This window comes from Eufriesea mexicana, unplaced genomic scaffold, assembly GCF_001483705.2.
Source record: "Eufriesea mexicana isolate 0111107269 unplaced genomic scaffold, ASM148370v2 scaffold474474812, whole genome shotgun sequence".
Taxonomy (NCBI): domain Eukaryota; kingdom Metazoa; phylum Arthropoda; class Insecta; order Hymenoptera; family Apidae; genus Eufriesea; species Eufriesea mexicana.
The window spans coordinates 710,324-723,967 of record NW_016907966.1 but is presented as its reverse complement, the minus strand read 5'-3'; the positions used below and the strand labels follow the sequence as shown (position 1 = coordinate 723,967).

General features: G+C 32.5%; 1 protein-coding gene across 1 annotated transcript in view; it reads left to right on the top strand.

Moving 5' to 3' along the window:
* Window positions 1-9,461: 9,461 nt before the first annotated feature.
* LOC108548848 (probable G-protein coupled receptor B0563.6) overlaps window positions 9,462-13,644 on the top strand; it is a 13,341-nt gene continuing 9,158 nt past the window's right edge. The window contains exons 1-3 of the mRNA XM_017901976.1: window positions 9,462-9,517; window positions 10,718-10,911; window positions 13,327-13,519. Coding sequence (XP_017757465.1) covers window positions 9,462-9,517; window positions 10,718-10,911; window positions 13,327-13,519 — 443 coding nt within the window. The remainder of the gene's footprint in view (window positions 9,518-10,717; window positions 10,912-13,326; window positions 13,520-13,644) is intronic.

Here is a 13,644-nt window from a genome sequence, read left to right as displayed (position 1 = left end):
TGAACTTGTTCAATAAATAAAGAAATTTGTTTTGATTCAATTAGTTCGGCCATCTTGAATTATTTGTTACCAAAACAATTTCTTAGATAAAAATGTGACACAAGTATAATAATACAAAATAAATATCACCGAAAGTTAAAATTCTTTAAAATAATTTTATGAAACGCGATTGTATTTACATAGCTTATTTATATATATTTAGAAACAAAGAGTTCTTAAGCATTTAATGCTTAATACAAACATAATATTGTACTAAAAAATAAAGTAGTAATCGTCACATGCATGATATTTCTACATCATCTTTCTTAACATTACATTTCTAATGCTTGTGTAATATAATAAAACTACTAATTTTATGTTTCATGTGCTTTAAATTAATTCAAAATATTTGCATTCCATTATACTAAATAGCATTTTATAAGAGCACATTTGCAATAACAGTTTCAATCACTATCATTGTGAAGAAATCTCTGAGTGTAAAGGGTTAATATTCGAAGAGGAGAGATTTAATTAGAGGTACAGAAAATAAAACCTCTGCATTTTCAAAATTCAAAGATAATATCTTTTTTAAATTTCAATAGCAGTTTACAATTATTTCGAACTTCGATATATTATAATCATAGACAGTGGTGAATTCAGGAATGTCTCCTCTATCGTTCGAGAACAATTCGATATTTTTAATTCTAACACGTTAAGTGCCAAGCCCGTGTTGCTTGCCGTTCCCGTTCAGACCCAGACTCGGCTGTCAAGTGGGCAATTGGTGGCGGGCGAAGTGTTAGGTTAGGCTAGGAAAACTCGGAGATACTGTATGAATTATTATAACAGGAATTCCCAAATATCAGTTTCAAAGATGGCGAAGAATTTAACACCAAAAGTTAGTATTTTTTGGACCTAGTCTGAGCCAGTCCCTGAGGACCTCTAGTGCCGGTTAGGTTAGGTTAGGTTCCCTAGGGACCGGCGTTGCACTTAACGTGTTAATCTACATTTTCTTTCTTTAAAATTTAATTTTAAAAATTCTATTATCTAAGATTTTAAGATCTTAACCTAATTTAAATTTAACGTTTCTAATTCTCACGTGACACTATTTCTGATAAAAATCGTGATTATTCACAAAAATTCGAATTTTTCGGTATACCAAGGATGACACAGAAATCTTGCAGGCTTGTATATAGGCCAAGGTGATCTACGAGGATCACCTACTGTACATCGCAGAAAAAAGACGTTCGTTTCTGAAATATTAAATGCCTGGAGCAACATGGTGTGATACGGAGCATGTTAGCAGCGACCTCAATCAGCAGCTACCCAGAAAAGTGGATAAAATGGTGAAATAAGGGGATGAATTGAGAATAGCTGGGAAATGGTGATCGTGCGGATCCAACGTGGAAATTAATTGCTCGTTGGCCACGGGCGATTTCCGGAAACGAAATTATCAGGCTCCAGTTGCCAGCCGACGATATCAGTCGTGGTATTGTACCTCGATCGTGTCTCGAAATTTTCCTGCTATTAATTTATCGTTACGAGAATGATGGGAGCAACTGAGGAACCGTTGGGATCGATAACCGTTATCGCGGTTGTTACTATGGATACATGAAAGCCCGCTCGTTAACGCTTGAAAATGATTAAGACGAGGCCACGGCTTATTATGGTCGCTTGATAAAATCCGTCAATCGATCGGGAAGAAGTTTCGGACCATTTCCATATAGGGTGATTATGCTTCACGCTAGACACTGAGGATTGTTGTAGGTTCAGTTCATGTGGATTGGAGCATATCTTCGTCGATTATAGTGTTTTTCATTTATTCATACCGTATTACTTTCACCAGTAAGCGCTCTGACAGGCTTAACCTTTTGACTACGGCAGACTCGAACGCAAATCGATTTCACGCGGATTTTCTCGCTTCTATTCCTCTCACTTCTTGGGAAATATATTCACGATTCGTTTCTTCCTCCTTCCAGTGTTATTTGTTACGTGTGCACGATATAATTTACCGCAATGCACGTGCAAGGCTGACGATGTCCACGTAGTAGGGGCTTCTGGATGCGTCAAACGCGTGCCAGGAGATTACTGTTGATAAATGACGTTTCATCTAGGATAATATAGCCATCTGTAGCGTACAATTTTGTAGTTAGATCATTCTACCGTTCACCTTCGAAGATTCCAGCCAGTATCCATCGAAAATTGGTATTAACCCTTTGCACTCGAGAGGGAACTCTCAGTCACCGTTTAATCAGATTCTAAAGATCGTTGTTAACCCTTTGACTACGGCAGACTTTGAAACGCACCAGTCGTACCACAAGGGTAGGAATTCATTTACAATGTCCGCCGAGAACGGCAAAATTTTGGGTAGAGATGCGCCCTCCGTGTCAAAAAAGCAAACTGTGTTGGGCGCTTATATGCGCCCTCCGTGTCACAAAAGCAAACTGTGTTAAGCTCTTATATGCGCCTTCCGTGTCACAAAAGCAAAATTTCTGAGCGCGTATATGCACCCACAGTAGCCAAGGGGTTAAATGACATCGCGCTTAACCCTCTATGGGCTCGTGTAACTTCCAAGTTACATGCTAATGTATGGGTATTTTATTAAATACTGCATTCAACGTTATCGTCTTCATCACTCCAGTTCGCGATTTTTCTTTCGATATATTTATAATTATTTTTACAATACCTCCCGTGGATCCATTTTTAAAAATTCTAGTTCTTTTTCATTTACCGGTTATTCGATTATGATAGGTTAGGTCCTCTATGGCCCTCTATGACCATTTTCCCACAAGATAGCGTGGAAAATTATTTTGTCCAACTATTGCACATTATCTTGGCACAATAGTACAAACGTTGTTAATTCAAACTTTCAATATGAATTCGTCAAAACTACTGAATTTATTGGTTGATATTTGTCGATTTTATGTTACATGCAATTCTTATAGTCAATTTATATATTCGGTCCATAGAGGGTTAACTCACTAGCGCCACCACAGCTCGTAACTACGATTAACGTTTGTCGTAACAACTGTATATTTCGTTAAATTACTTTTTGAATTTACTGAAGTAATCTTGGAATTTTCTTCTTACTAAATATGTCATATTGTTTATATAACACTGGTTTCACAAGTTTTTAAGGTTTATTATAAGTTGGTTTGAAATTGACCTTCATGTGTCCTCTACAAGTCCAATTAGAGAAAACTTATATCAGATCACGTGCACTTTGACATTATCCAATATTTATCTAAACATTAGTTAACTAATATTAATATTTATATTAGTAATAATTTTGGAGATATTCAACTGAGTTAGCTTAAATGAGCTATACTGTATGTATATTAATTTTATATTATTATTACACAATGTATTCTCCATTTTCGCTTCTTATTTCATCATTTTTGCATTTGTTATAGATATAAATTTTGTAACATTTTAAGCAATTTTCAATAATTTATTGAAATGCAAAGTAAAAGAATAAAATTCGTGAACATTGGAATGGACTTTCATTTTCATTTCGTTTGTCAAACAGAAAATTTCATAATTCTTCATAAACCTAACCTAACTTAACCTATTTCTTCAACTAAGTTTTCGTATAAAAAATACTGTTTTTATTAAAAAAGGAAAAGAAGAGGAAGAAATGTTTCTTTTAATTCTTTCATTTTCCCTTACTGGACCAAATTTAATCACCCTTTGTATCATTTTATTGACTTCTATGTTATTTTCGACTTATTATTTTTAGCATCGAGCAACGATTAAAGACCATCGGTTTAATTGGTCATAATTACACGTTGTTGCGCGTCGAAACCATTCAATTACATTCAATGGAAAAGAAATTTGCTCGGTATTAATCATGGTTAACCTTTATCGTTTATCGAAGATCAGCTATATACCTTTCTCCGAAGAATCACATTCCATTATAGGAAACTTCAAGTAAACTGATTAAAAGCAACATTATTAGCCTCTAAGGTAGCAATATCCGAATTAATTAACGTTTACCAACCTGTGGGATAAATTCTAAATATCAATGGAAATTCAAGGAGACATTGTACATTCTTAGAGTGATCTCAAGCTTGTAATATTTAATAAAAGATTCGAGGCACGTCAAAAATAATTTATATCGTACATAATATTACCTTATATTATATTAGTACATTATATATTACCTCAGTTTACCTTACATAACCTTATACAGGGTGTCCCAAAGAAACGTATACACACTTTAATACCTTACTCCTTCTAATTTAGAACGCTTCACGTTATCAGCAATGTTTGGATCAATAAATTCTACATCTGTCTTCTTTAATTTGTACTCTTAATCTGTAAACCATCTAAATATATACTGTTTTTATAATCACGCAAAAATACATACATTTTTTTGGGACACCATGTATTTCATAAATCCTAGATTTTATTATGAGAAGAGAAAATGGTATAAATAGTTTCTTTCTTTTCAATCATTACACAGACATTGCTAGTTAAAAAGGTCGAGGTAGCCTTGATTTTCTCTTAAGAAATTATTTTTCCAAAAATTCTAATATCGCAATTTATAGACGATAAATAAGCTCCAAAGGATGATAAAAGGCAAAGGAATCTATAATCAGATATAAGAAATTGAAAATCAATACTCAAAACTCAAGCATCCGTAACGCTCTCTTTTATCAATACACACTTCGGGATCCTTAATATTACAACTAGTCACGCAATGTTAATTTGGCGCGTAATAAACGTTCTAGGATATCGAAGAGATTCGAGAAATAGAACGCTACAGTTAGTTTATGAGCGCGGTGTGTGTTTGAAGTACTCTGCATTGCTGGAAAGAAGTCATCTGAGAAACTTGTAGGACGGAATCTCCACCAGCCCAACCATTTTAACATCATGGCAGTAGTGAAATGCTTCCCTTATTGGTAGAATTGATCCCTTCCTATTAGCACTGTCATAGAACACCATGTGACATAATCTATGTTGGATGAAGCTACAGGCTGTGCCCTTTATATTGACCCCACAAATGTTATTGTACGATTTCTTCTCATGAAATTATAACCCTTTGCTCTTCACTGTCTATTTTATATATAAAATTAATATTTAGTAAATACATATAGACAGTTATGAAATTATAAACAATAAAACAGGAAAAGGATATATTTTAAAATCAGTATTACAGAATGAAGGTTATAAATTCATGAACCTTTAGACATGATCTTTTTTGTGACACCCTGTATTTAAATGTTGCTTGTGATATCGTGCATTCTACCTTTAACTAATTATTAGAAATAACGAGTTTCAATTTTGTTTCTATTGTATATGCATTTTGTATTATTTTTATTAATCCACAACGAGTTTTTAAAAGTTTGCTATCAACGGGACAAATTTCAGAAAGTATAGTACTCGATATTCGGTAACTTTTCCCATAAATTCATCTAAAAAGTGAATAGAATTAGGAATGTGTTTGCAGGCTATATAACCTCCAAAACTGGCTACAGTTCGTGATGTTCGGTATGATACCGGCTGTTCTCTTGGTGGTGACGAACATGATCATGTGCCAGTCCGTGAAGAAGACCTTGAGGAAGAAGCAGTTGGTGTTGCAGTGCAAAAATATCCGCGAAGGAAATCGTCTGAGAGTACGTGAGTTAATGAAAAATTCGACTGAGAATACTAATAATGGTAGAAGCTACTATGCTTCCGCGAGAAGAAGGCGCAGCGCGTTTACATCCCCACCCCTGTTGCAATCCTACGATCGCTATTGGTCGGAGACGGTGACGTAGATCAACAGCATTGTCTTTCAGTCGAAATGTTATTAAGCCTGGGAGCACGGTCCCTCACGGAACGAACGGTAACAGGGTCTCTCTCACACTGATATTCTACTAATTCATGCTCGAGGCCCCCACCCTTATTCCACTACTCCCACCACTCCCTGGAATAGCCAACCGTAGATGAGCGAAGCGGTACTAACTTTTTGGTGCAGGATATTATACAATAATATCTATTAATAGTATTAATAGTATATTATTATACTATATTATAGCATAATCTGTACTATATAAGTACTATATAGTACTATATAAGTACTATATAGTACTATATAGTACTCAATAAGTACTATAGTATTATAATATGGGGAGTAGAGGAGTTTGTTTAAAAAATGTAAAATTTTATAATCATATTTGTCATTTATGTGCACTGAGTACATACAACGTTATCTTCCAGTAGAAATATTATTAACAGACAGAATAGCTAACATTTCGATTGGAAGAATACGCCAATGCAGCCATTGTTCTGTCTCACTCGCTCTCGCTACGATCCGCCATTGATCTTCATCACCTGCCTGTGATCATAGGGGTGTCAGTGGAGTTAATCAGCCGTGAGGATGTAAACACGTTGTGCCTTCTTTCCTCGAACGCACTATACAGGGGCCAGTCTCGAGACTATAACGAATTTGTATTGTTTCGACTTTTGCTTTAAGTCCAGAACGAATTTGCATGGTTTCAACTTCTGGTCTAAGTCCATAACGAATTTGCATTGTTTCAAAATAATCATAATAATTATAATAATCATAATAATAAGTATTAATTACGAACACAAAACTAATGAATACTAATTTATGCACCCATATACAAAAATTCGTAACACTAATAACGAGGAATAATGGGCAGTCATCATCCAGGATGATAATGTGTGACCACCTATGTGCAGTTTCATAGCTGCAACAGGTGATCCTCAGGATCAGGACTATTCTTCCACAGTCCCAGTGGAACAATTTTGGGCATTACGTATTCGCAACACTACTCGAAAAAACGCGACCATATTTCAATGGAACGCTAACTGTGAAGGTAATTAAAAAAAAAAAAAAAAAAACGCGACACAAATTAAACACAACGCTAATTCTTGAAATGAATTTGATAAAAATTATTATCTCTATATGTACAAATAGCTACTTCTGAAAAATCCCTATTGATAAAAGTCGCGACACTATAAACTTAACCAAAAGCTAATCAAAATTTTATACAAATATAATTTTAAACGAAACAAATTTTACTTCGTTCGAGCAACAAATTCTGATATAGTTATTTAACAAGAAACAATAATTCATGTAAAAAGTATCAAAATCAATTGTGATTTATAATCCGCAACACTAAATAAATCGCGATCTTATAATTCGCAATACTAAATCAACCGCGATCATTACTTTATGGTAACTCTAATTTAGACCGAAATCAATATTTGTTCGCAACCCTAATTAAAATCCCGAGATCTGGTCTTCTTCGCAACGCTAATTCAAACCGTGATTAATTACTCGCAACGCTATTCATAAAAATCCCGATTTGCCCAAATCAGGATGATGGACCGACGTACATCGGCCAGTAAACAAATTACTACTACTACATACTACTAAATAAGAGCATAGTGACAAAGTAGTAACAAGAATGATTTCCCATCCAAAGGACACGGGTATAATAAATACCCGTGGTCACTATGCTCGTAAAAAATTCTACGTAATACAACCAATCACTCGTGCCGATTTGGATCTTTCGTCCTACGACATGATTGAGTAACCAGAGGAACCAAAATGCATGCGACTCATCAATGATGCAGAGAACGTTGCTGCAATTGCTGAGAAGTCATGGAGAAAATCGACGTCGCGCAGACCGTTATGGTGTAGGCTGTCATGAAGGCAGACTTGCTGGATGCATTGAAGATGGTAGCTGCAAAATTCTGTAACAAAGCATCAAATATTATAGTCTGTTCTTATAAACACAATTTAATCATTTGCAAAGATTTAAATAGCAAACAATTGATACTTTAATATACCAGTTTAAAATTGATTAAACTCTACATTTCTATTCTCTTTGTCTCACAACTAATAATTATTAAAACAAATTAAAAAAACTAATATTAATTAATTTACAATGTACACATACGTACATTTTTAGCATCCAGAGCACCGCTGGTTCCTCTCCAGGCAAGAACTGACTTTAATATATTCTACATCAAAAAGCAAACTATTGAGAAGAAAATTACAAAAAATTCCCTATAATTCCCCTATAATATTCCAAGCCCCTTTTGAAGTAATTTGGTCTTCATGTTTCATACTTCATACTTCATGCCATTCGTTTAACACCATACGTATCAACTCGAGTTAAACTCTTTTATCGATGTACTACTTTATAAGTACTTATGTACTACACTTCATAAACCTTCTTTCATACGACGTCGATCTCCTATGACGCACAATATTTAAATCGATTCCTCACTCGAAATATTTGCCTATCTATTATCAGAAATTTATCTGGTTCCTCTGAGTTACTAAAACCTCCGTTTCCATCTCGTGCTATCAGTACAATTCGTTCGGGCGATCGAAACGAAATAATCGAGTGCAATCGTTCCATCATACTAGAAAACGCAGACAATGTAAACTGAGAAGAAAAGACTACATCAGAGAAAAGTATTCAAAGTGAATTTCGTTAATATTGTGTTATTATGTGATAATATTAAGTGTATAAGTGAATTAACAGGTGAATTGATTAATCGTTGGAGTCCTGGAATTTGTGAGAGAGTCTTGGGTTTGAATTTGATTTTCATCACTATACATTCACTTTCTTCTGAATATTTAAAAAAGAATTTTACTTATTACGTATATCGAGAGTGTTAAAAAATTATCTTAAGTAACGAAATTAACACATTAACTGCCAACTATGAGATATCTCGTAAGTAGGTTGTTTCCTTATCCAGGACGCCTAAGTATTGAGAGTTATCTCGTCCCTTCGTTATTTGCCATATTTGTACGGCTACGAGGAAACCAGTAGTATAACTGTAGCATAATTCAAAAAGAAAAAGTTTATACAAGTTTATTCACGCGGAATAACATTTTTATGATTTGCGATCATTTTTAAAACAATCTTGCACGCCAACTACGAGATAATTTGTAAAATGTTTTTTAAAATTATAAGTTTTTTGATTATTACTATATACTATAAATAAAGTTTTTGAAGATATAACGTGATTAAATCAAATTGGCTTCTTTGATCTTGACCGAAATTGTAAAAAGTTGCGTGGCAGTGAACGTGTTAAATTATTAAAATCTGAAACATCCTGTGTATATATATATATATATTTACATATTTATGATCTCTACGTCACTGGACTTTAATTCGGGCTAATCTAAAATTTCAAGTAAGCCCGGTATATAAAATATGGTATTCGAGTGCTTTCCCCAAAATATAAACCTTTTCACCTCATCATCGAAATGCTTAGTTGAGATTTAAGGAAGAAAAAAGAATCGTTCGTTTGATCGCGATTAAGCAAGGGCAAAGTCGACGTTTCATCAGCGCTCGATTCAGGTCGGTTCTTAAAGTCAGATGCGATTCTAATTCGCCTCGTTTCCCGCTTGTTCTCCGCTTTTATTCGAGCATCATTCTTTTTTTAACTACCATTTGCTTGGTATTGCAGAAAATGCCTTGAAATTTCTCGTGTACCAGGAAATGGAAATAATGTCGACCACCAGTCGGGCGAATTTCAGTGGACAAATAGCGGTGATTTGCAGAAGGCAAGTAGTATTTGCTGCAAGATAAGTAGTGGGTGGTGAATTGTTTAACTCACGAATACGTACAGATAATAGTAGTTCTATTATTAGGGCATATTTCCATGTAAAATATTGTTTTGTATATTCAAGCTATTTCTTGTGCATATTTCTGCATTTTCATATTTAGTGTATTTTATTTACACGTTGCTTTAAAATATAATAATTTAACATAGTATCTAAATATTAATATTTTTATTATTATGGCATATTTTCATGTAAAATATTGTTTTGCATATTTCTAGTATTTTTTGGCTATATTTCTGTGTTACTATGTCTACTGTATTTTATTTACATGTTACTTTAAATGTGTATATGTTCATATTATAAAATGAATCATAGGTTATTACTTTAAAAAATAGTAATTTGACATAGTTTTATATTATTAATATATATTTTCAGTACATAATACTTTTATATATTTCAGGTATTATTTAGATTTGTTGGTGGTTTCCTCTTTGTTTATGGTATACCTTATTTGCACATGTTGATATATTTCACATGCATACATGTTCACAGTTGAAAATAAATGATAAGCAATAATTTTGAAAATATTTAAATCTTCTTAAGTTAGAATTACAATGTCCAAATAATAATAATTCCATTGTTATAACATATTTTCAATGTATTCATTGTATATTTTACCTGTTCTTCATACCTAATTGCACAGTGTCTAAACATTATCAATATGTGACATTCTGTACAAACTTATAATACATATATATTCCACATAGTCTTTGTATATATTTGTATCACCATATTACTGTATTTCTATGCTTCTTATAGTATAGTACATGCTTTTGAATATTATTAAATGTTTAGATTTTTATATTTCACATACATTTTTCCAGTGGCTTGTAAAGTACCATATTTATACACATTTCACATCATTCTAAATATATTCTTAGGATTTCATATACTAGTATCATATAACACTAGTTCACATATATCCATATATAATTGTATTTCTATATTTCACATATCACTCAGAACACATTCATATATTAGCTCTCATATGATTACATTTTCCTATTTCATGTATTTTATTTACATACCCTAATGTAATTATAATCTACAACAGTAAAAATTCTACTTCTAATTTATTTTATAAATAAACTGTATAATTCTGGAAACAGTGGTTTTACAAAATATCTCATCCCTTCACAGATCACTGTCAACCACTTCAAAAACGTATTTTGACGGCATTAGCCTTTGGATAGTGGAACCCACTTTCCACAGCATCGCAGTGTACAGCATTGCAATTCCTATAATTTCGATCCTAGGGATAATTGGAAACGCTTTGATTCTGTGCGTTCTCTGCAAGGGAAATTTCAAGGCGTCAGTGTTCACGTATTTGACAGGTTAGATTGAGCTGCAAGCCGCTTAACCTTTTCGCTACGGAGCTCTTCCTCATCGCGGATTCCCTCCCGTTGAACGAAGCGCCGTGTCAAAGCTGAAAACATTACAGTCTTTAGTATTAAGAAAAAGAAAAAGAAAAATCAATTATCACATCACATCACATCACATCACATCACAATAGTGCTTGCAATTCTTTGCGAAGCGAAGAATTCTTTGCTAAGCGAAACGGGAGCACTTGTCTTAATTTTTGTGACCGATGACTATAGTAACCAGTTGTGTATAGGTGGCGTCTCGTGGCTAGTGACTATAGTGACCCCTAGTAGCGGAAGGGTTAAGAGCTTAATACAACAAATTCACCTGCGAAACTCGAATTATTTCCCTTCCAGTTAAAATCGTTCCAATTTCCATTTTTCTCTTCCCTTTTTTTTTATTTTTATTTTTTTCAGAAGTCATTTGCCTCGTGTGACCTCGTATTATTTCCGTTTTATTGCAAATCGTGCTTTAATTATCTTGCGAAAATTTTGAAAAATGAAAATAATGTGTACATGGAATATTTTATTATACATACTATATATATATCGTAAGAACATTATTAAGATAAATATATATTATCAAAAACGAATATTATTTTTCAATATACATAATATTCGAGTTAAAACGAAGCATCATTAAAAATATAAATGATCCACAAGTATATTCAAAGCTCTTTGGCTATTTTTAAAATTCAAATTCAAAGCTATTTTAAAATTCAATTTTGATTTATTTTTGAACCAATTTTATAACGTTATATCTTAAAGATGTCTTATTTTTATCTCACGTCATTAAATCTCTTTACCATATAGATTATAATTAATAACATGAAAATTATATTTTTTGCAATAGTCGATTGTTAATGAAATATTTATTAATTTCGTGTCTGCGTAATTACGAAATTTATAAACATCGGGGAGTAAAATTAAATATTATATCATTATACAGTTGAATAAATAAATATTTCGTTTAAATAATTCTGAAATTAAATTTCCGAGCAGTTCGAATTTAACCCAGTTCTTGCCAATACGGATCCGCCATCCTAGTATTAATTCCAAAATCGATAATTGAATTCCCCCATACTGAAATTCACGAAACCTTTGACATCGAATATTCGTAAAAATAAATTCGGAATCTGTTTTCTAAAATAAACAGAGCAGCGAACTGATTATACTTTTCACAAGCTATACCGGGTGTCCCAAAATTCACCCAAGATTTGAATTTTACATTTGTGCGGTGAAGTGTTGACAACCAAAAGAAAAAGACAACGTGACAGCTGACAGTTTAGGGTTATTAAAAATGGAGCACTATGCGAAAGATTTTATTTTATTAAAAATTTTAATTTACCATAGTTATAATTTTATTTATTATATTTTCTTTATTATTATATTATTATAAATAAATATTATAATAAATATTAGCAATATTTACAATTTTTAATTAAAAACCTGTCTTTTCTATCAAAATTATTTCTCGCGTGAATTTTGAGACCCCCAATACATTTAATGGACCGATAATTTTGATTACTATGATTAACTTCACTAATTTCTTCGTATATGGAAATTCTTTACTTACAAAAGTTGGAGAAAACCATAATGTTCTTAATCATTTTACTTTGGGTGGAAAATTTTCGAAGATTTCAAGGTCGAAGATATTTGTAAGAAGATATTGAACAAAAATTATTATAATCATGTGCAATTTTGATTTTAACAATAATTGTAATATTGCAGAAATTTCAGTAGACATTTTTCGATACCACGTGTACAATAATAATTATTATACTACTTTGTTGATTGTCTGAATAACATTGTATTACAAGTAATTGAAATATTACAATAGTATTTATGTTTTTAATTTACTTAATTCAATTTATTTTATTGCATTTATTACATTTTTAATTTATTTAATCTAATTTAATTTTATTTATTATATTTTTATTTTCCTGTCATTTTATATTTTATACATTTTTATCATTCTGTGTTTATTCCTCTTTATTCTTATATTTTACTATTATAATAGCATAATTTACATTACAGGTTAATGTTTCAATTTATTATAACATATTAATGAAACACGAATTATCTTTATTCCATCTACGATGAACTATAATATAGCATGTGATTTAAAAATATGGCGGCACTTTGACATCTATGAAAATCCCTAGTCCATAAAAAAGTTACTAGTATGTCACTAGTGACTATCACATTATCTTACAATTTCCATATCTCTAAAAATATCGAGGGGAATGAAAATTTTCGAAATTATCGGTCTACCCTGTATAGTTTTCGAAAAATTAATATACCTAATTTAAAATCAAATTCTCTGAAAGAAAGAACTATAACGATTGTTTGACAAATGGAGGATAATAAATTAAACGAATTTTACAGTTCTTGCAGCTGCCGATCTCGTCACTTGCGTCATGCTTCTGTTTTCCGGTCTAGCTAGAGGTGTTTTCTGGTGTGAAAATGGCTGGCTGCAGTTCGACGTATTCGTCTATTTACCTGTGGTCTCCGCTTCGTCCAACCTCGCTGTTTGGGCTACCATGTGTGTCGCTGTCGACAGACTGGCGATTGTTTTTAGGTGATTGTCTTAAATGAATTATGAACAGATGTGCGCATGATGGTTCACTTTGTGTGATTGAAAGCCCAGAAAGCAACAATTCTACGAACAGACAGTTTATATGAAAACGACGAATAAAAAGGGAA